This window comes from Thunnus maccoyii, chromosome 9 (assembly GCF_910596095.1).
Source record: "Thunnus maccoyii chromosome 9, fThuMac1.1, whole genome shotgun sequence".
Classification (NCBI taxonomy): domain Eukaryota; kingdom Metazoa; phylum Chordata; class Actinopteri; order Scombriformes; family Scombridae; genus Thunnus; species Thunnus maccoyii.
Window position 1 is genome coordinate 27,736,961 of NC_056541.1, and position 24,657 is coordinate 27,761,617.

Genomic DNA, 24,657 nt, shown 5'->3' on the forward strand with positions numbered 1-24,657 from the left:
CATACACACTCACACACTCGCTCAGAGCTGTAATTACTGTCAAGGCAGTCTGTGCAGAAAAAACAGGCTACAGCCAAGTTGTTCTAAAGTATCCCTCCAGCTTGCTCAGCATCCATGTAGATTCACTTTATTCTGGCTCCACTTAGAACAACAGGAGTCTGACTGATCAGAGAGAATCTAAGGAACAGCATGGTAATTGCAGAGCAACCTGTTATGACATTAATGCCCCCATTTATTTGTGCCATTTTCTATTCTATTATTAACTGCCGTTGTTTTGTGACAGCCATATTATTATCACATCTCCAACCTCTGCAGTAATCAGACTTCCATTTATTTTCATTGTACGCTGAATGACTATGCACAATGATTGATGAGAGAGTGGACTGAAACTGTTGCTAACAGCTACTAGATGGAGTCTGGAAAAAATCCCATAACACAGAAACTCAATTCAATTTTTAACGTGGTCTGTTGACATGAAAGTAAATGAGCGAACTGTCAAAGCATTAAGATAGAGATTACACCATGTGTGTGTGTGTGTGTGTGTGTGTGTGTGTGTGTGTGTCTGTCAATGATGGGATGACATTTCATCACACAATGGCAGATTAATACATATTGCATGACCTCATCTCTTGTGTTTCCTTCTCTTACAACAATTTCTAGTTTGGACTTTGGACAATGGAGGTCTACGGCACAGAGGAATACCATATATCAGACTTTGGATACATGCACAATACTTGTATGTAGGATCAGTTCATTTTTGGTTTGGCACATGAGATTTGTTGATAATAAGAAAAATATAGAAAATTCCCAGCCTTATCTTTCAAGGACAGACCAAGGATGCAGCAAGATTTATTTGTTTTTTTCATTGTACCTTTACTGTTCCATTTTACCACATTTACATTTACATTATGTTTTACATTACATTTTCAGAAATATCAAAATTGTATCACCATATTACAGTTAAAATCTTGTTAAATATGCAATCATCCTAAAGCTGAGACTGGTGACACGGTTGTCAGTTGTCATAGTGAAACAAAACACTTTCCTGGACATGAGTTTTATATGTACACAGCAGTCAGAAATAGTGACTGTCAAAACATTGATGTAAAGATTTGCATCTGTAAATGATGCTCAAAGAAATGCAGATACATTTTAGTCCTTGCCACAAGACAGTGAAAGCACATTGATTTGTATCATTTTTACAGTTGGAGTTTTCAGACTCCTTAAATGATGTGTCATTTTAGTAACCAGCTAATGTTTCAGGGTGTTCTCACATTATATTTGTTTGATTACCACCCTGTCTTCTTTAACCACTGCTGAACTTCACTAGCACTTTTCCTGTTGGGTTCAGGGCTCTTCCCTTTGTGTTACATACAGTTTACTACTGTGTAGGTATGTGTAACTATGTATATCTGATGATCTCGAATAGTGTGAGACACACAAAGAAGCGTAAGTTTGAATACAGCTTTATTCATCCTGTCACATGCAAATACAATGAACAACAAGCTACCTTGCCATTTCTTCACCATATGTTTCCCATTATCAGTGGATTTCTTCTTCGGACAATGAGTTATGATATGTACCTATCAACCTGTCAGACATCTTGACGCCATTCCCATCAAACTAATGAACTTAAACATGAGGGCTCCACATTAGATGTTATTCCACATTTGTCTTTATGACACATGTACATGGTGCCTCAACTAAAGGTTTCTTGCATTCCTTAAGATGCATGCAACACAAAGGAGCTGTTTTGGAGTCATTTTATGGTCATGTTTAGACATTTTTGCTACTATAAATAACCAGACCACAGTTTATGTTTATGTGACAGAGTAAGCTCCAATGAAATATCATTGTTTACACACAGCACTGGCTGAAGGCAAGGCACGTTTATTTGAATAGTACAATAGTACATTTCATAGACAAGGGCAAGTCAAAGTTCTTTACATAATGTATTAAACACATAAAAACATTACAATGCAAATTAAAAGAAAATGAGGACAGCACCTGACATGAAACCTTTATCGATCAGTTTAATTATACAAAACATGAGCTAGTAAACCCAGTAATTCATTGTTAAGGTCATCGCTTACCTAATGACACACATCTAACTTTTCCTACTTCATGGACTCCTTGTAGATTACAGTAGGTTATATCTGTACTAAGTTGAACAACCTCTCCTTGTCAGCTATGATAGCTGCAGGATAGCAGACTAAACCAATCAAAGTAATAGCAAGCAAGAAAGGACGGATGCAGAGGGAGAGATAAGACAGATAGATATAAACATTGTTTGCTGATGAGGTTGAGCTTGTGGGCCGCTGGCTGTTTGTTCCACATCAGAATGCCAAATAGCAGCCTGTGCTGAGTCACAGAGGAGAAAATAATGTCAGGTGTGGGAAAAGACAAGTCACCAGACTCCTAGGACCCAAAAGTCACCCACAACACAAAACAGTCCAGACAAAGCTGAATACTACCCACACTGCATAGTCACAGGCTTGAATTTCTTCTTCCTGGAGATGTGCACGGGCAAAGTTGAAATACACCTCTTGTAAATGTGACTTTTTTTGCCTTGATACATGTTGTTCTTGCCACCACTTTGTAGTGTGTGCAGCACATTAGACTGTGAACAAGAGGCTGTGATTAAGCCTCTATGTGTTCATACCTCAAAACCACAGGGGAAACCAGCTGTCAAAAGTCATTTCAACAAGCAGAGACACATTTACTGATGTGTGATGTTCAACTTGTTTCTCTGGTCAGCAGCGTGGGAAAGTTGTCAAAGTCAAACTTTCCGCTGAGCAGGCAGCAGCAGCAAATCATGTATCTGTGTTTGCTGCATGTCCTGGCTGTCATTGTAGCACCACTGGCAGTACAGCTGGCTCAAATCAGCCATCCAACAGCATGCAGAGATGTAGCTGTGGGCGGTGTGAATATTGTCACTCCTCAGCGAGTCCAGAGACCTGGATTTTTTTTTTCTTGGTCAGCTGAGTGTCTCCCTGCAGTTGATGGCAAGAGCGCCTCATCAATCAAGTTGTATCGATCCTGCATTTGTACTGTAGCTCACAAAAACTCTGAATGGAGAGATGGGCAGCAAGGTGTCCTGCTGCAAGCTGCCACATGGTCAGATTAATGACAGACTAAATCAGTATCTGTCCCCTGACACTGGACCACAAAAGATGCTCTAGATCTGGCCTCTGAGAAGGATTTTACTGTTTAAGTTTTGTATAAAAATATTGCCATTTATGTTTCAGAATAGATTTAAAAATAATGCATCTTATGCTGCAAAAAGATGTAGCAGGACAGCAATAAAAAAACAAAGAAAAGAAAAAGAACAAGAGGAACTTGACAAATGGAGAAGGAAAAAAGGAGAATAAAATAAAGACAGACATAATTCAGGAAATGAAATCACAGGGAGAAACAGTCATTTCTGTGTCTGATAACTATGAATTCACTTAGCCCCAAAATGTATTACTGCTTAGCTTCTTTAATCCACACAGGGGCTGGAAAGGATGAGTGTGATTATTTCACAGACAGGAAATTAATTGTAAGGCTCTCTGCTCGTCACATACATGGCTTACAAAATGTGACTGCTTGGCCCAAATATTCTTGAGGAAAGCCTTAGTTTTCATTTGCTTCTCAGCTCTGAGCTTAGCACTTGACAAAATGCCACCTCAGCAAAGGGCATGATTAATTCTAATATGACTCGAGGAAATTTTTTCCCACAAAGTGATTAAGTTACTTCAAAGGACAGGTTTCCCTTAGTGAGTCAGAATGTGGACTTTTTCAAAGCAAAAGGTAGCCATTTGAGGATGTTTCACCTTTCAATGTATGTTTCTTAATATCTTTTAGTGTATGTGCCTATAAGCAACCTAAAAATATAAAAATGATATACAGTAAATGTTATGATATAAACTACCAGCCTGATATTTTGATGCTGTTAAAAATAGTGCATCTACACCAGGTGTCATATCTTATGATATGATGAAGAATATGGGACTCCTTAACCTAGTTTACATTTGGGAGTAGTTAGATCTTTGTCAGCGAAACTGACAATACTGAGGAGCTTGTGCCAGAATGAACTCTGGTTTAAAATTTCGTTTAAACTAAATATTCTAAATAATAAATATCAATAATGTATATAATATAGTAGTGGCTCCGGTTGTGTCTCCAGTTCATGAAAGCTTCAGTCTGCTGCTGTTCTAAACTCCAGTTGACCGCTAAGTCTCTTGAGCACAGGATGTTTTTCCCATTTCTTTTTTTCCACCAGGAATGAATAATAGAAGAACTGGGTTGTGTTAGAGTGACGATGTATGAAGAGGCAGAAACAAGTCACAGCTGGAGACAAATATCATCAGCAGAGCATCAAGTGCAGCGATGTGTGAAAAAATGTACATCACTGATGCAAAGCAGTTACTTTCCAATAATCACAAACATCTACTTTCATAATACATTTGGAAATGCATGTTATTTAGTGGTGATAAGAGTACTCTAGCTTTTTTGCCAACAGCGTGGCTCTGGGGATGGCAATGGTCCACTGAAATACCTCAACTTTCGGATGGATTGGCATGAAATTTGGTACAAACATTCATGGTCTCTAGAGAACGAACCTGAAAGACTTTGGTGATTACCTGACTTTCACCATGAGGTTCACATTTTTGGTTTTGAGTGAAATGTCTCAACAACTATTGGTACAGACATTCCTCTCAGGATGAACAGCCTCAGCTGTACTGTGCTAACTGGCAAATGTTAGTATGCTGAAATGCTAAGCTATGATGGTGAGCACAGTAAACATTATACCAGCTAAACATCTGGATTTTGTAATTGTGAGCATGCTAGCATGTTGATGTTAGCATTTAGCTCAAAGCACCACTGAGTACCCTCACAGAGACACTGGCATGGCTTTATGGAGTCTTGTTTCAACTGTCAGTAAAGCAGCTCCAGCTGTTGTTGGCCAATTTGCACCTTCTCTCCTGTTAGTTTTAGGACAGATTTGGTCTTATTCACAAATGGATATTGACCTAATAGATGGTTAAGCTTATAGGCATCCTGAGTGGGTGCAGAGTGCTTCTGCATGGAAATAATTTCAAGGAATAAGGTTAAAAAGTGACAAGTAAAGTTGATGCTGAGTATTTTAATTAAATAAAGTTGTCTGTTCCATTTATAAACATATAAGGAAGGTAATGAAGCATAATACCATTGTGGTGTTTTGGGTGATAAACAAAAGCCTTTACCTTAATGACCTGTAAAGCCCACTACTGTCCCAAAAATATAAAGACCCACGAAACCTTATTTTAAATCATGAACATTCTTCCGTATTTAAATCACAGCTGTATAATAGCAAACATTTACTAATGATGGAGAATAAATATTCAGCAACCAGTGTCATAAACAACTGGACCTGTGTTTGCGGCTCCTTCCTCTAAAATTCCTTTCAAGTGCCTGTCTGAATATTCATTAGTGAACCTTCCCACTTGAAGTTGTTCTAGAAATCCCCTTCTTATGTAGCGCAGTTGTACTCATCTGGTTAAATGAATGCATGGAAGTGTAATCAACTGCACCTTTGAATGTTAATGTTAAAGACAGGAGACACTGCAAAATAGCTTTGATATGCATGATGTGATAGAGAGCTCCTCCTGACGGCTCATTCTTATGCTCTGGACGCAAGGCCTTGTTTATTAAAATGTGCTGAGGATTCAAAATCAGCTTGTTGTTATTACATAAAGCTTTTACTGTAATATATCCCTCAGTGCAGAGCCATGAAGTCAAAACGTTGTGATATGCATACAGGCAACCAGTCCCGTCAAGTCTATTTCTATCCTATTGTCTGTTTCATTCCTTCTATTTCACTGCTGAAGGTGTAGACCAGTCAGCCAACCACAGGAGCTGTCAAACTGCCAGTCGTTATGAAAGCAATTCACAGCAATCAAATGTCAAGCTACCACTTTGGTGGCAGAGAGGGAGAAGAAAACAAAAGAGAAAAGAAAAGGTAATCACAGTGCTGAGGAATACAATATACAAAAAAAGTTTTACACATTGTGTCAAGAAAAAAACGTTTATAGCTTTTGTCTTGTACAACTAAAAGTGAACAACATCTAAGCTCAGGTAAGAAAAATGATGACTCTGTAAGTGACACCCCAGGAATATTTTCAGGTGATGCCTGTGCATCAGATAACATCCATGACACAGCTTGAAAACTAGCTAGTTCCCAAAATATTTAGTTTTGCAATGGGCTTCAAGTGTGCAAACAATGTCAGTTTTGCTTTTAGGTTGTACAACTCACAGTGATGTGTGTTACTGTCTGTCTCTGTGCTTTTTTTGTTACCACTAGATTGTCCCATACATAGAGGCTTCAAAGTTTTATGTGATTGCATTTTTTTTATAATAGAATAGCAACTTGTAACTCTTACCAGTGAGTGTAACGGACTCCTAAAGAATATTAATGAAGCATTTCGATTAATCTAAAGGATAGGATTTAGATTTTTTTCAGGTCTTTCTTAATACATGACACACACATTCCACAGAGCTGAAACAATTAGCTGAAACTATGACATGATTGGTTAGAATTCATCTACAACCATTTTGATTCTAAAATGTGAAGGTTTGCCACTTTTTGTTGGCGTATATGATCTTATCTTTGGGTTTAGAACTGTTGTTCAGATAAAACAAGCATTTTGAAGACATCACCTAGGGCTTTGGGGAGTTGTGGTGAACACATTTCACAATTTTCTCACAGTTTGAAGAAAACAATATAACAATGTAAACAATGTAATCTGTGTTTTTTTATATGAACAGAAATGATTATAAAACAGTGTTGTTTGCAATAGGCAGTTAATATAAAAATACTGATTAGAGCTGCTTTAAGCAAAAATACCTGAATACGCATTAGTGAAGTCATAAAGACAATGCTTAAAATAACTGCCAATAATAATAGTTATTTTTTACTTCCACTTTTTAGAGGTCTGACTTATGTGGCTTTGTGCTTGATGTGTTTTTGTGCTCAGTCGTGTGAATGTCTATGAGAGATAAACAGGTAATTCTAGACATTTTGTTAAATATATAAATGTGTGTTAATTAATAAAGGATTGGACACGCATAAATAATCCTATTTTTCCCAGAGCAGCTCACACATTTGCATCACTGGCTGAGACTAATAAAAGGCGTCTTGCTGAGATACCCATGTCTCACTTCATTCAGCTGCCTCCAATGTGGAGTCTTCAGCGGGAAGTGAGCCATTCCCCCTTGCTCCTGTGTCGGCAGTGAAGAGATGAGCCACATGACCCCAGTGCATGATTAATTAGTGATCATTATCCCATCTCCGCTCCCCTCAGTGGTTGCTGTGCTTTTGTCCTCTCCCTTATTAGCATAGCTAGCTGCACTACAAGCCAGCTTTTGACATGACTAACATGGGAATGTGTGTGTCACAGAGGTCTAGCATAATCTGATGGCATGCATTGGTGTCATTCTAACGTTTCTTTCTTCTTCATGAGATGAAATGGGGAAGGAAGGAAAGAAGGAAGGAAGGATGGAAGGAAGGAAGGAAATTACCTTTATTGTGGGTGACAACAAGGGTGTGATTAGAAGGGCATGAGCACCAGTGTTATTGTGCTGTGCCCGAGTTAAAAAGTAGCTCATTCATGGGAAGAACACAACTAAATCAAGTTTTAAATCAACATTCACTCATCAAAAGCACACACCATGTCACTTCTCATGGACTGGTAGTCACAAACAGGTAGAAGGTCTAAGTCACAGATTAAGGCATGAACAGGTAAGAGGAACAAGGTACAGGTGGCTGGAATGCACGAGTTCAACATAACAGCATTGATGAACCGGTGTTATAAATCAACTGGTTTTCCCGTTAACATGTTACCTTTGTTTGTAAATGTTGAGCGTTTCTCACGGCGACAGCAGATGTTCCAATCATGGAGAGGAAACGTTGCTGACCTTGCAAATGCCTGATCATGATATTATTAAATTATCATATCACTATAACCATCTGATTAATTCAGGTTATTGATGGTTTATGGATCTACGAAAAATGTTTAACTTCAGAGGTGCAACAAACTGGGCTTGTGTGGCTGTTATCATTGCAATAACAGTGGTCACAAGTTAATCTAGCAGAGGTATTTTAAAACCCAAAGATAATATATGGTTGTTTTTGCTTTAAAATAGGTTGTGTGTTTTGGTATACTGGTAGTTCTCAAAGCTGCATTGCTCAGTGGTGTAGCACAATGTACCGTAAGTTTTCCTTTGGATTTAACACCTGGTGTTGAAACCTGGGTGGGGAGTTTTTATTTTGAAGAAAAAGCATCAAAATATGGTTAAGAATATTTCTGATCCCACAGTTTCATTGAACTCCATAAACCATAAACTGCATTAATCAGATGGATAGTCTAGTCTATGAAATTATGAGTGATATAAAATCATACTACATGTGCAAAGTCAGCAACGTTTCCTCTCCGTGATGTAAACATCTGCTGTTGCCACGAGAAACTCCCAACGTTTAGAAATAAAGGTAACCAGTTAACAGGAAAACCAGTTGGTTTGTAACACCGGTAAGGAATGGATGGCAGAGAGCCGGTATATAAGCAACTGGGAGTGATGGGGTAATGAGCAGCAGGTGAAGACAATTGGAGAGTGGCAACAGGTGAGCAAGTGGGTGTGGAAACCAGGCAAGAAAGTCCGGGGGGCATCTATTGGACAGGTGGAGAGTGACAAAACCAAAGGGAAGAGACAAGTGGGTACATCTCACTTCTCTTATTTGATATTTCCTTGTTCCTTGATCCTCGGTTGAACTGGAAGTTGTTCCAGTCTGCCATCTTGAAGGCCATCTCAAGTCTCTTATTCCTGCTCTGAGGAGTGAGGAGCGTGGAGGGATCTCTGGGGAGCCATGAGTGAGGATACATGAGAGCAGCCTTCACGGAAGTCTTACTTACTGGCTGACACATCCAATTATTGGATATCAGTTACTGTTTGGACACTGCAGCTGATCGGATACATCACAACATCACTGCAGTTTTATATCGGAGGAAAGACAGATAACAGAGTAAACTCTCTAAAGATTTTTCTTTTCATGATCTTCTTTTAATGTTTTTTTTTATTATGAATAAAATTAAAGTAAGGGAGAGTTTGTCTGTCAGCAAGAAACACATTTTAAACACATTTATATTTTACATAATTTATCATCATTTTCATTCAGTCACATGTGAGTGAAAATCCTGAGCGTTGGGTCTGATATGAGTTACATAATTTCCTTTCCTAATTTTCCCCTGAAACATTTCGCCTAATAATAATTAATAATTTCCAGTGTTCAAAAGACACCCTAATCATATTCTGAGTTATCAAATAATGAATTCTCAATCAGAATATCAATAAATACAGATGCAAATAATGAATAAATAATATAAAGGCATACTGCCAGTAGAAATGTTTCCTGTGCCTCTGAGCAGGACACAGTTTAAATACAGAATGCAGGTTTTCATTCATGTGCAGGTGTTTGTTAAACAGGTAACAGACTACAGAGAAAACACTGCTGCTCTGGAAGTGATAACCTTTATTAGTATTATCACAGTGCACAGTGTGCAGATACAAACTCCATCAGAAGTCTGTCTGTTCTAGCTGTTAAAGACATTTGACTGCTGATCCAGCTGTGATCAGCTGCTGCCATCATCAGAAACAGACATCCCTTAATGTGACACTTCAGAGGAAAGGACGTCTCATTTCTCTAAAAACATATTTCCTTGTTTCTTTTCTCCTCGCATGGTTTCCTTGCGTCTCTCAGAAAAGATGCAAGTAAGGGAAACGGAAATGGATGTAGTTAAGAGACTTGAGATGAACCCAGTGTGGGGCTGAAGGCAGGGACAGAGTCAGTATGGGCAAAGGAAACAAGGCTCATTGAAAAGATGAGCTGTGCCCAGTGACGTCAACACCTCATCGACAACATGCCTTTACTGCACCAAACATGTTTTTTTTTGTTTGTTTGTTTTTTTTATTATTAAGAATTGGTGCTTATACTTGTCTGACTTCCATTTCTGTCTTTCATATTTCCTTACAGCATAGAGAATATATGCTTTCATAGCCCTAGTGATGATGTTGTCAGAAATGATAAGCCTGTCTCCTGCTCAAGGCACTTCATGCATCTTTAACTCTGTAAACAAATAGCCCGACCAGTGCGGGTCGCATCATCTTGAGCCAAAAAGGGCTCTTTCTAGTTTTCTTTAAAGCTGTATACTCCCCCCCCAATGTCCCTAACTGTGCTGTTTTGGAGTGCTCTGAACCCAAGGAGGGATGCTTGTTAACAGCAGCAGTAAGCTCTAAGAGCTGACCCCTCTCTTAACACCTACTCCGACAGCCACACACCTTTTGATTACCTTTCATCTGGTGTGCTGAGGCCATCAGATACTCCAATTATATCTGCTAATGGAGCAGCCTCTTCTCTAACCTGGCCTCTCTTCTAGTTGGGTGGAAGGAATCAAAGGTGAGAGAAAAGCTGGATAAAAAAAAGCTTGATCATTAGGACTCAGGAGAGAATTACTTGTTTCTTTATGACTGGCAGTTTGGTTCCTGGCATGTCTAGGTCTAAGTTCATTCCCTAACATAAAGTGTGTGTTTGGAAGAGAAGACTGGCTGGCAGTGGGTTGTGTGGGGCTTACCTCTGGTCAGCAACACTGGTTAGCTCCAACCAAGAGCGCTCTTTGAGCCAGATGGTGTTAGTGCACGGCTCTTGTTCAAGTGATTGTTGGTGGTGGTTGGTCCAAAACAAAACAAAGCTAGAGGTAGTCGACTTTTAGTTCTCAAGGCCAAAGATAAAAGTTGCTCTTGTGCCAGGTCTGTCACTCTCACGGTTACTCACGTTTGTTCAGTGCCAAAATCACTTCTAGATGCTGCTAAAGAAAAAAACAGCAAATATTCAAACAAATCTGTATTGTTAGTGGCTTGAGTCATGCAGAGCCACAGATGAATTCCTAGGAGCTACTGCTTTCATTAATGGCTAAATCAACACTGAATTACATTGAGCAGAAATATCAGCGGTGCATCTTTGCTTAGTTTGTGGCAACAAATTCAATATGCTTGAAAGTTTCTGAACACAGGTATGTGTTTTTGGGGCTTGAACATTACAAGGGACCAAAAGTTTTGATATCTCAGATTTTGATTCAGATTCTTTTTTTAAAATTAGTCATTGTAAGTCACTTCCATAAAGTCAACTTTATGGAAGTGACTTACAATGACTGGTTTTAGTAGATGATCAGTCACAGCACAGACGGTGGATAACTCAACTCAACATTTCAAGGCTTCGGCTATAAATGTCCTTTGAAAATGATAATCTAAATAAATACTTACATAAAAATATATTTCTACTACTAACCAGATCTCCTCAAGAATTTTACTTTGTCCCTTAAAAAGAAAAGGATGAACGTTTTATATGCCTTAAGAAGGTCATGACATGGTCACCACATGGTGTCATCATGGTGGACTTTGAGAATGAACATGAAGTGTGTAGCCACCACTGTGACTTTTCTTCTTGGTTCTTCAATAAAACCCTGTGGGCCATAAAGTCTACAATGATTACACAGAGCTCAATTGATTCGTAAAGACGTTTTAATGACATGTCAACACATGAATTGCACTATTTGCTGCCACCGCTTTATAGCATCCTGGTGAAAGGTGAGTGAGCCTCCTCTGGATTATGTCAGTGGCTTTTTACCACGATACTGTATCAGCACTCGCACATATAATGAAACACAAACATCATCAAAGTCTTCCTTCCAGACCCAGCTCCTGCAGAGATTAGGTTGGGAGGTTAATGCAGGACAAAACCCCCTACCAAGCAGAGACAGACCACCAAAGCAAACCAAAGAGTCCCAGTCCCGGATACAGTAGGCTGCTCTGAACATCCTGAGGTCGCGGGATCTCTACATGGGGGTGGGAAACAGCACCCATACACACACACACACACACACACACACACACACACACACACACACACACACACACACACACACACTGATGATGGTTTTCCAGGATAATCCAGTGTGGTAATTGTCACAGACTGCTTTTTTCATGTATACATTTTGGCAACATACACTACAATTAACTATACATATTACTGTTATAAACATGTAGTTGTAATTTGTAATTTTAACATTCTCAATTAGCCTCCAGGGAATTCACAAAATTGTACCACCTCTAAACATTTTTGGATAACTTCCAAAACATATAGTGGTTAAAGCCAAATTAAAATGAGGCTGCTTAACTGCCATTTTTGAAGATGGGAGGTTTTCCTACTGCAATGGTTTGTCTCCACAGCTGCAACCATACTCACGGAGGCCATGCTACCAAATAACTAACTCAACATGATATATAGACTACAGTATACTGTATATAGCCAGCATTTGGTTATCTTATTTTAGCATAAAGACTTAGCATAAGCAACAATAGTAGCAATAGTAACACAGTTTGACTACCAGCATCTCTAAAGCTCACCAATTATCATGTTATATCTTGTTTGTTTAATTACGTTTGTTTAGTTAATCATCGTCATCACTGTGAGGTTGCCAGGCCTTGCCCGTAACCCCCATAAAACCCTTCTGTTTTGTACAAATTAAACAAACAAGATATGACGTGTGCATTTGTGAACTTTAGAGGTACTAGTAGATGTAAATTGTTACCTTTGGACAGAGCCAGACTATTTCCTCCTATTTCCAGACTTAATGCTAATCTAAGCTAATCCGCTGCTGGTTGGAGCTTTCTATTTTATATATACATTCTATATATTTTATCATTTACCATAGAGATATGAGAGTGGTATCAGTAGTCTCATCTAACTTATGGCAAGAAATTCAATAAATGTACAGTAATTCCCAAAGCAATTCCTTTAGAGGGAACACAATGTACTTTCACTTTGAGATATTTAAGTAAAACTGTTTTTGAACATAAAATATGAAGTTATGATTCCATTTAACTGTAGGCAATTACAAATGAATATATGCAGTGTATTCTATATACACCACATTTCTATGGTATGTAGGCCTCCAATGTGTATTTTCAGCATTTCATATGTCTTGCGTCTGAATGAGTGACATAGAAAATGTATGATAAACCTTCATTTGCTCAAATGTGCACTCAAAAGCTGCAGTAGTTGCCTGTTTAAAACCTGGCTTGCAGAATCATAATTTAACCACAAAGTCCTAGTGGTTACTCTGACCCAGAACCATCATTACACATCAGTCTCTCTTTTCAATGTGACTATCCAGTGATGCAAAGAAAGCACAAAATTATTAACAGGACAAATCACACACTGTCCTCTCACCCAACTCCTTCAATTCTATTTACCAGTGAGTTTCCCAGCCCTTCATATGCTTGTGCAATATGACTTTGTGAGTTATCTACTCCAGCTATAAAACCCTGAGCATCAGCAGGCAACAGGATATCCTGCTGAGAAATGTGGCAGGGATAACAGCTGCCGCTGATTTCTTTGGGCTCACTTGTTCATGTCCGATGGCACTGAAGCTTTCAGAGCACTGTCACAGAGCAGAGTGGGGCCATTATACACTCTCTCCACCACTCCTATCTGATGGAGAAAAAAAAAAGGTTGAGACCATCAGACCAGTGCTGAGAGCTGATGTACAGACTGACAAAAGTAAATCTATGTGTGTCTGAGCTCTCCTCTCCATGGGAAGTCTCTGACATCTCCAGCCAGCTGTGCTACAGGGGTGAGCTTCTTCCATCATGTTTATCGACTGGGAGCTCTCCTCTAATTGAAAAGAGCTGGAATGGAGACTTTCACTTTGACTCCCTCGTCATGAATAACTCATCAACAGCTTTATGAATAACTAATCAATGATTCTGAGTCAAAGATCAGACACGGATCCTTACAGAACTTAGCTGGAAGAAGACATTTCAGACTTTCCCTCATTAGTGAATGAATTGTAAATATCACCTTACCATCTGTCCACGCAACAGGCCCCAACATTTATCTTTTGGTGTCACTTAAGGCATAGGTAACAACTGTCCTTCTTAAAATCCCAAACCACAGAAAGGCTTTGTGACTTAGAGGAGATGAATGGGATTGGAGCGTCCTTATGCTAAACACTGCTTTGTCATCATAAATGCTGGTGAGTGAGCAGATTATTTGCATGTGCAGAACAGTGCAAAGTAAACATACTGTCCAGTGATACCTCGTGTTTAGGAAAGTGGTCTTTCACACACACACACAGGATGAATAGATTAGTATAACAATAGTTATGTAGAATATTTCCCTGGTGTGAACATGTGTCAATGTTAAGTATACTGCCACAAAACAGGAGTGAAGATACCCCATAAACGCCTTCAAACTCTTCCTGTATAAATAAAAGAAAGCAGGTTTCACTCTTTGATAATCCTTTGAGCATTTATTAACACTTTACGGATGGCTAATAATCCATTAATAGGGACAACGTTTGGTTGCCAGGTTGAGAAAATTCATTTGGCTTGTATATATCCTCCTCCAGCATAAAATTTGTCATTGTAGCTAGCCATTTACCACCTGGCCTGTGTCTAAGGAACAAAACATAAAGAAATTTCTTAGATCCTTTACTATACATGTAGACATAAAGGTTGGATGTATTTTTGGACTGCCTTGAAGCTAGAGAAAAAACATATTTTTACAAAATGTGTTCATTGAAAATGACCATAGTGACCAAAAAGATGAAAATGTGATCTATTAGTACATATATGTATTACATATTCATATAACCTGGCTGTCTGTTGAAGTCACACATGGTGCACTGCTAGCTTCATGTAAGTGGGACAGTGGGTAGTAAAACCCAAGCCCTTTATTCAGGAGGGAAACCAGACCAGACATCCATGTATTACTGAATTAAATGGATAAAGCATTAATAAATGATTCACTAACAAGAAGTGAAGTATGCTAACATCAGCATACTACCATGCACAGAGTTACATGTTAACATGCTGATGTTTAGCATGTATAATGTTTACCAATGTTAGCATGTTAGCTAGTCTGTTTGATAATTAACAGTAAACACAAAATACAGCTGAGGCTGATGGGATTGTCATTAATTTTGCAAGTATGGTCATAAACCAAAGTACTAGGCAAATTGAAATTTTGACCTGATGGTGGCACTAGATTAAAAGGCAGGGGATCATCAAAGTTTAGTCAAAGTTTATCATCTACAGACCTTTAATATCTGTAGCACATTTCACGGCAATCCATCCAATAGTTGTCAATATTTCCCTCAAAACCATAACTGTCAATCACACGGTGCTAGATGAAAAGTCATGAGATCAATCCCATTATAAAGTATGCCTTATGTTGAAAATGTGATCACAGCCTGATAACTAATAGAGCAGAGATGGGTGCTGGTGTGCGGTACAGTCTGAGCTTGTATGGTGGCCTGGAGAGGCTTAAAACAGACAATGAGCCATTATCCTTATCAAATTACTGCTGTCATGTGAAAACTCTCCTGTGAGGTTTTTCAATCATTAATATGATTTTGCACAGCCCTTATGATGGGCAATTCAGATTTCATGACCTTAGAGGCTTTGGCCAGACATCCATTAAAAACTCAGACGACAATTTTAAAATTGTTCTGCTGTCCCGAAAAGTGGACTTATTAGAGACACAAGGCTTTGTTTAATACCAGCAGTAGAGCTGGAGCAATCAGCAAAGGAGTGGAAAGAGAAAGAGCTTGATTATGGCCAACAATGGCTCATTAATGCATGCTTAAAGGGTACAGGATCTGACTGCAACAGCCCGAGAAATTACAAACAATTTATGTTGATTCAGGCTCCCAGTAAAGTAGCTGACTATCACAGCTACTTATTCTAGGGTCCAATAAACTAAAACATCAACATATTCCTCACTTGATAAAAAAAGCTTATATGGCAATATAATATATGGAAAAATTTGAGACACACTATCACACTGTTTGACATATTTTGGACATCAGATTTATTACATTTAATACACAAGGACAAGACTGACAACGTGGTGGAAATTCATGCTGAAATAAATGAGGTAATGTTTTGCTGGTTGAAAAAAAAACATTTCTTCAGTGTAATAAATACACTTTACATAGTTAATATTTCATATTCCACATACACACATAGTTGACAGTAAAATTACCTGCAAAAGGAAACCTGTGTATCCATGGAGCCTCTGCCACATAACTGATGAATGACTTTAGAGGTGATATTGCATTTACCGCTTGTTAAGAATGGGGGTTAACATCTGTGAGCTGCAGTGAGACACAATTGTTGGTTTACATGGCAACATTTTGACCTTTAACTGTTACCTGAGGTACTCTAATGAAGAGCAACAGATGTCTAAATATTGCTAAATAAACCAATAAGCAAGAAACAATCGAGAACACAGGCTTCTCTGTTTCATTGTCTCACCATAATGCTATAAAACTGCTCTAAATGAGAACAGTCCATATCTCAGCCTGCAACACCTGCCTCAGTTACAAGTGCAGTGAAGCTGCAGTGCCACCTTGTGGTCATCTTTGATTGACAAACATGTCCTGGCATGCTCAGTCTGCATGGGACAGAACCATGAACACATGCTGTGACCGTATGGCAAATAATGAGGCTTTTTATAGAGAGGGGAGGCAGAAAAGCATGTGACAACAACTTCAAACTGACAGACTGACAACTGATTGAAAGTACTCAAATTTTCAAGCCACGCTCTCCTTAAGTGAGAATAAAAGTAAGTGACACAAAAAGCCCTGCGTGTGATGCAGTGACAGCCGACGCTGTCAGTTGTTGTTTGATGTACGGAGCATGACATGAAAAGTTCATTATAAATACATTCAAAGTTAAACAGTGGGGATTCACTAAGAATGATAATGGCACAATAAATATGACACTAAAAAACTTTTGTGAGAAACTGCTGGAACACTGGTTTAGATTTTAAGATGAAATATAAGCTGTTGTCTTTTTTGGTGCAAAAATGATCGAGTACAGGAGCAGCATTAAATGCATGATGACCATTAATCAGATTTGGTCACATTCCAAGTCATGGCCTGAACTTGAACATATTTGTCTTCAACATTTACAGACATGCATACAGGACAACAACTATGATAAACCTGCTAACAGCGGAGAGGACTGAGCAGTAACACAACAGTTAAGTACATTATTATAGCCATTTAGCAGTTAAATAATGATTTTTGAGATAATACAGTACAACAGCATCTATTATTACTGCCTTTGGCTCAGATCATTACAGCTGTGGTTCCTATTACAGGGTTGAAGTGGTGATCCCGTTTCCTCTTGACACTCGCATTTTTGTTTTGTTAGCTGTTTTTGTCAACACATATTAACTCACAGCTCTGGGAAGAAAACTGCATACACGCTGCATTGCTGTTTTGTGGAATAAAAGATGTTGAGCTCTTTTGCAATTCTTGCAAATGTTATGTTTCTCCTGTGCCTTACTTTTGTCTGCTCTTCATTTTCATCGCCATATGCATTTTGTGACTTCACTTCATCGACATACACATACATTTATCTATTACTTGTTATTGTAATTTCAAAAAGAAATAGTCTGAATTACTGCTCCTTAGGAGCAGTGACTCATTAAATGATGAGTATCCCATTACTGCAGCTACACAAATATTCTCTCTTATCTACAAAAACAACAAAGTCAAAGCATTAAAACATAGATGTGGAGTGCAATGATGTGAATATTCATGGAAGCAAAAAGTGATGACAATCACTGTTCTTGTTAGCTTTGAAAATAGTCTAATTACTGTAGTATTTTAACATTCACTAAGAGAGAGAAAATGTTCAATCTGACTTTTAGAAAGATACATACATGATAGCTAATGTTTGTATACTGATATGACTTCTTTGCTGGACACCTATTACTGAGAAAAGTGATAATAATATGGACGCATTACTGGGTAACCTGCTACCACACAACACCTATTTTCAAAGGATATAGTGTAATGGGACTTGGGAGCAGCAGGATCTACTGAAGTATCTTCCAAAGTACTTGGATACTATCACTTTAAAATAATTTCAGTACTTGTTATTCAAATATGTACTTGCACAAAAAAGAATGATTGAAATCATAGTTGATCTGGAAATCGAACCACAGCACTGGTTTCATTGGTCTGGATTCCAGACTCTGAATGAGTCATGACTCATCGCACTTACTCCCCTCTGGTCATCATCATGTGTAAGTGAGTGATAGGACACTAAATGAAACCATATAATGAAATGGTAGAGTAGTTTATAGTTTTACTAGAAGTATTTCCAGATTGATTTGTAAAGTTTATGAAAAATGCTTTCTCCTCTTCCAGCACAAACTCTTACAACACTGACTTCTCCAGTAGGAGGAGACAGTAGATTTCTGAATGAATTGTCACTGTACACATTTAGCAGGGCTTTGCTGAAAACAAGCATGCTCAGAACAATCCCTGCCTGAATAAATAAAGTTTAAGAGAAGTATGGCTGCTTGCTGGCTTGTCCAGCCGCACCTCTGACATGTTGGAGGAACTTCAGGTCAGCGAGGTGGAACACACTGTGGACAAAAGAGAAGAGATTGCTTCCCATCAGTGGTGCACAATAGGTGTTTAGTCCAGGGGAACATCCGACACACTGGGTAACATAGAGGCTGTCGCTCGCTTAGATTCCTTCATCTTGTCCAGGCCGAAGAGGAGGTCCAGCTGGGTGACTGGCCGCAACCGCTCCTCATCCACAGGCCTGAAGCAGGGGATATAAGATGTCAGAGGGTGTATGCACACAGATATAAACTGATAACATCCTCTCTGAATGTTCCCATATCTGTAATTTGTTTAAATGAATTTCATACCTATGGCCCATTTCAGTTTTGAAAATCAGTGCTGCTCTTATTTTGCACACACTATTTCATATCAATATATATTTCCAATCAATATGATCCTGACATGGTGGTTACGCTATATTTGATACACATTTCTACTTACTATATGTGTAATTTCCTGTGTATGGAACAGGCCACCTTCTCAATGGCAATTATTAAAAAGACCACTGGATCAACTCAGTGGATTTATGACCCTGACGAGAGCTTTAGCATTGGTCTGTTTCCTGATCATCATTTTAAATAACAGGCTGATGCCTGGTATAATAATTATGGAGAGCTCATCTATGGGTTTTGTTTTTAAGAGTGCTGAAAACTAAAAGTTGATAATATTTCTTCTTTTAGCAATAATACTTAAAGAGGGGTCTCACTAGTTGTTAGCAACAGTAAGTTATATCACATATTTTTAAAATAAACCAGAGCCACCTCTCATAGCGTCTAGTTTAATGACATACAATACTTGAATCGATCAATACGCCAATAGCTGTCTATGGGAGGGCTATTTGGAATCCATGAGTATGCATTCATGATTAATTATAATCACAATTACTTTTAATATCTCATAGTATAAATACTGTTTCAAAAGTGTGAATGCTTTGTAAAGAAAAATGCAGTCAGCGCTTAATTTTCTGGATTTTTAAGGCATTATTATTTATAATCAGACATTACCAGTACACATATCACTCCACATAATATTGATAGCAGCTTTCAAAAACCCACTAAAAACCTCAAACTGTTGAGCACAGGTACTGCAGTTACACAAAGATGTGCTCAACTGACACCAGGGCTCTGAAATCTTGTGGGTGTTTGAATATGAATCATACTTTTCCTCCTCCTGGCAGTCCTGCAGCTGTTGAGCAATCTGCCTCATCTGCTCCTTGCGGACATAGTCCCGAACTCGGTACATGGCGGCATCACGGCAAAGCTCTCGCAGGTCACTGCCGGAGTAACTTTCTGTCTTTTCAGCAATCTCCTTCAGATTAATGGCGTTGCTCAGCTGAATGAGGGAAAGAAGAATAGTAATATAAGAAAATGATATCGAATTAATCTGTTAACTGTCAGCAGTCTTTGTGTTTTTTGGATGCCATTCAAGTGTCAACTGCTCATGGGTGATCAGATTTACTTTGACAGGATTTGATAGTAAAAATACAGGTGTGAAATGATCTCTGAAAACAACAGAAGGAGAGAATAATTACTTCCACAGCTGATTGAGATGAAAAGAAAACACATCTTACATTTTCTCCTGCTAAAATCAGCTTCAGGATGTCTTGTCTCTGTCTTGTGTTCTGCAAAGACAAGAAGGAAAATATAATAGAAAATTATGAATGAATCTTTCAATCAGTAACTAATCATCAGCTGACTACCAGTCACTGTCTATGTGCCATTTCAAATGCCTGAACACATTCTGCACCAACATTATATGACACTATTTAAATATCTTTACTACAATTTGGCCATATTTTTGAAAATATTTAATTTCACTTTTTTATATATGCACTTTTGCAATTTTTAATTTTAAACAAGCAGCAGAGCAGAGTTTAGAGAGTAATTTAAACAAAGTGCTTGATTCTTGTATTTGCCAGCTAAACAGCTCATATGCAGTCATTTTTGCCATGATTAAATGCTGTTTATTGTACTGCAATGAAGACACTGCTGCACTATCCCCATGAAAACTATTTTCAAGCACAAACACAAAAAAAACAAACTATTATTTATCTTGAGATTTGGCCAGCAGGCATAAGATAATCTGAGTCACAGAGTTCTGTGTTTAAACTGAGATCTTTGACTTGAGGTACAAAGACAAAAGATACATAAATTTAAGATATTTAACAAGATGACAGTAAACATGATTCTTCCAGCATACTGTATGTGTATACTGTGTATTAAATGGATCAAAACTGTTTACTGGTGTCTGTGTAGAAATCTTACTGGGAGTCCAACATGAAAAGTGGCGGGCATCCTGCGCAGAATGGCTGGATCCACATCCTGTGGTCGGTTTGTAGCTCCCATGATCATCACCTACAATCATAAGAATTACAGTGTGAACACATGCTGATATAAACACCTGCTACAGAAACACAGTACAGTGTAGACAACATGTGGAACAGCTAATATGACCTGCTTGGAAGAATAACAACTTCAAATCTGGTACCATTCCAGCGGCAGCTCTGAAGAGACCCATCTAGTATCTATCAGTGAATCTTTATCTGGTGGGGACACTAGAGCATAAGGGGGAGCTCTGGTTGTGTTACCTGGGTGGTTGAGGAAGTATCCAGGCCATCCCACAGACTCATGAACTGGGCCTTCATCATGGCTGTCGCCTCGTGGTCCAAGCTGGAGCGGTTCCTCAGAAACGACTCTAGAGACGAGGAGCAAAATCAAAGTATGAAGACTGGAACCAATCATCATTTTGGGCTATTTCACAGGGATGAAATAAGATTTGACTGGTTTGGTTATATTTCAGACAGATATCATACATTTAATAAAGAATGGATTTCAGCCTGTCATGTTATCCTGTACCGATATAACGGAGGATGCTCTGACAAGAATAAAATTCTTGGGGAAATCATTAGATTTTTTTTCCTGTGTAAAATTGTCAAATCATCAAAACAATATCAGCTTTTTAAAATACGTTTTGCTTGAAACATTAAGATAAACCACATCTAACGAAATTTTCAAAAGAAACATCCTTGACAGGCGTCCTGTTAGTTACACTCACCAATCTCATCAATAAAGATGATACAGGGCTGGATTTTGACAGCCAATGAGAAGACAGCAGCAGTCAGCTTCTGTGATTCACCGTACCACATGTCTGTCAGCGTGGAGGCCTGAAGGTTTATAAACTTGCAGCCCGAGGCTTTAGCTGTTGCCTTGGCGATCATGGTCTTCCCACATCCTGGAGGACCAAACAATAAAACACCTGGACAAAATACAAAATACAGAGAGATATTAACATTTACTTTTCTTACACCCTTCTGATATTCTTTTTTTTCCCAGGCCTCGATGTTTATATTGTATTATTAAAAAAGCAACTTAGTTGAACCCCGTTTAAGCAAAACAATATAATTTGAATTATTTCACACAAAGATTTCACAGTTTTTTCGCAAAGAACACATGACTCATTTTCAACCACTGCTGGCAACTCTGGGGGGATTTTTCCTTAGCTTGGTCTTTTCTAACAAATGTACAAACAAAATTTGACTTAACCAATCTGTTCCCTTTCCCAGAGTTACATGATATAAACAATGCTTCAAGGCTGGGAATGAAATTGGATTCCTGGAGCAGCTAATTTTGGACGTTGATTCATCCTGAAACTTTGAGCTAAACAGTAAAAACTCTGCAGAAAGTTAAGTATACCTCTAAGTGATCTGCTATCATGCTGCCAAGTGTATAAATCTTGTCAGATGCTTTTCTGGCACATAGCCGTCAACAGATGCATAATGCACTAGATAACTTTCTAAAAATAATGAGGATGACACTGGCTAACAGACAGAGAAGGCTCTGTTTAAGTTGGCTATACTTTTGATTGACTTCATTTGTGTAAGAAGATGCAGGTTGTTCATTGTTTTGGCTCTACACACCAGCACATTAAATTTAAAAATTAAAGAATGACTTTCAGCTTTAGGGCTCAATGAGGGTCATCACATCCATACTGAATGAACAGTCTACTGTAGGACTTACAGCTATATTTACACCTAGTTTCACAATTTTTCATTTAACTAAAAAACTGTGTGAAGGCAAAAACCACTTGAAACAAGCAAGAAATTAAGATACCAAGAGTCTGCTGATGTCTACAGGTCCCAGACCTCAGAGAGTCATTAACTGCAAAGGACTTGCAACCATATTAAATAACAATTATTTCATTTATGTTTATGTTAACTAGTTTAATTACTTTCTGTTCCCTAAAGTTGAGGGAATGCGTATAAAAGGGCAACAATTGCTACACTATATTATAAAAACCCTAAATTAAAGCCAAACGTGAGCATTCATTATTTAATTTTAAAACTGTGTTGGAGTACAGAACCAACACAATAAAAATGTCATTGTCCTAACACTTTTTAAAGGAACTATATATCAAATAATTAGAACAAATAACTAAACTAGAACATTGTGTACAGTGTAATATGTCCATTAGAGTTCTGTGTAAATGACATGCTGTGGTACCTTTAGGAGGCTGAAAAAGTTTGGATCCAGCTAGAAGGTGTCTTTTCTGAAAGGGCAGGATGACCGTATCTTGCAGCTCGTTGATAACCTCATCTAGACCTGCTATATCTCTCCAGGACACCTGCAGGAAGATAAGGGTACTGTGAGAATTTCTGTCTGAGCTGTTGTCTGGGCAAGTGCAAGTGAGGATTACAACTGTCACCTTCATAGTTTGCGGATCAACTAGGTGAGATGCAATGTTCATCTCATACTCAGTAAGTTTGACCCCCTCAACGCCAATCCTCTTCATCAGCAGTTCTGCCTGGGGAGATAAGACACACACACAGCAAATGAAGACAAAAACAGGCTAGGAGATTGTGGGCAAAATGCTGCTCTAGTCATTCCTTTCCAGTTACACTGACAGCAGAGACTAATAGAAACCTTCACCTTAAGCTAACAGAATATAACAATGACAAGCTTATGTAATGCGCTTATGTTCAACATATACCCTTTTCTTGGCTTGATTTTTCTGCTTGCAGGTAGGGTCCATAGCCTCTATAACCCATTTGATGCTGTAGTAGGTGGCTGCGCCAAAGATGGTCAACCTCAGCAGCATGCCCACCACTTCATTCCTGGACAACGGCCGCATCAGGGCCTCTCTGGGAAGATCTTTCAGCAGCATCTCTGCTGGCTGATGTCAGTCCATTGGCTGGATAAAGAGGTAGGAAACAGAGGAATGAGACAGACACAAACTGGTAGAAAATAATGTAGTTACAGTAACGCTACATGTAAGTCTCTACTATATAGTGAGCTGGTGCAGGCATAGCTCCACTCTGTAGTGTGAACTGTCATCCCCCATTGCTTCAGGCAATTTCATGTTACGTAATACATCCCTGCATTCACATGACAATATTTAAACTGTGTAAACAACATTTTGCCCACATAAGTTGCTCCTGGCTTTCCACCGAAATACACGATGATGAATGGAAGCAACCAGGGTAAACCATGTCATAAAGTTTAAATTTATTAATATAACAAACTGCTTGTTGAATCAAACGTATGCCGAGTGGATAAGTGGTTCAGAGTGATTAGTCAAAGATCGTAAAATATGCATTTAAAGTCTGAATGTTCAAATAAAATTCAGGGAAGCGTTGAATTGCCAGATTTCTAAATGAAGTTTACGTTAAACCTAAAGTTAACGTAGCTAACCCGCCTGTCATTTACTCAAAATGTCAGTTACTAATGTTAATTGAATTAGATGTAATACTACGTTAGCTAAATGAATAGGTTATATGCAAGGTTGCTTTCTTTCGTTCTTTTTCTTTCTTTTTTCTCAATATCACGTTATACTGTACCACTGTAGCAAGTTAACCTAGCATCTTCATGCAAGCTAAAGCTATAGCTAAAGCTAACTACAACCAGCAGCAAACCACTACTTCACAACTGTGCTATTTTGAGTTCAACTTAACATTTTTTCACATCCAGTCTTTGTCTGTATCACACTGTCCCTCATAAAATCAAATCAAAAGTAATCATAATTACTCACCAAAACGGTAACCAAGAAAATGCTAAAAACAGAAGCATCGAAGGTGCATCACGTTTTGTTCGTCGGGTAGAAACAAACACGTAGGTTCCGGGATTTGCCTCATTCTATCTGGTCAGTGAGCACACTTGCT

At 38.5% G+C, this 24,657-nt stretch overlaps 1 protein-coding gene and 1 long non-coding RNA gene across 3 annotated transcripts; both read right to left on the reverse strand.

Moving 5' to 3' along the window:
- Positions 1-11,624: 11,624 nt before the first annotated feature.
- On the reverse strand, positions 11,625-15,314 carry LOC121904652. The gene is made up of 3 exons (XR_006098273.1): positions 15,174-15,314; positions 13,479-13,564; positions 11,625-11,906 (listed from the first exon to the last, which is right to left on the reverse strand). It is a non-coding gene; the product is annotated as an uncharacterized LOC121904652 (long non-coding RNA).
- A 615-nt stretch (positions 15,315-15,929) lies between these two features.
- On the reverse strand, positions 15,930-24,616 carry atad1a (ATPase family AAA domain containing 1a). 2 transcript variants are annotated; one of them, XM_042422236.1, is made up of 10 exons: positions 24,528-24,616; positions 23,490-23,690; positions 23,205-23,303; positions 23,003-23,123; positions 21,558-21,758; positions 21,091-21,197; positions 20,768-20,857; positions 20,074-20,124; positions 19,663-19,835; positions 15,930-18,702 (listed from the first exon to the last, which is right to left on the reverse strand). In XM_042422236.1, the coding sequence occupies exons 2-10, from the start codon at positions 23,661-23,663 to the stop codon at positions 18,573-18,575; spliced, it is 1,146 nt and encodes a 381-aa protein (XP_042278170.1). In that variant the 5' UTR covers positions 23,664-23,690; positions 24,528-24,616; the 3' UTR covers positions 15,930-18,572. The 2 variants fall into 2 exon arrangements, with proteins under 2 accessions (XP_042278170.1, XP_042278171.1); XM_042422237.1 differs by lacking the exon at positions 24,528-24,616 and adding an exon at positions 24,451-24,499.
- Between the last annotated feature and the right edge of the window lie 41 nt (positions 24,617-24,657).

Bases quoted from the DNA above. Each gene is read 5' to 3' on its own strand.
- atad1a (XM_042422236.1), bottom strand. From the start codon at position 23,663: ATGCTGCTGAAAGATCTTCCCAGAGAGGCCCTGATGCGGCCGTTGTCC. The intron at 20,858-21,090 runs GTAACACAACCA...TTATGATTGTAG, and splicing joins ATACTTCCTCAACCACCCAG to GTGATGATCATGGGAGCTAC. The intron at 19,836-20,073 runs GTAAGATGTGTT...TCCCTCATTCAG, and splicing joins TGATTTTAGCAGGAGAAAAT to CTGAGCAACGCCATTAATCT.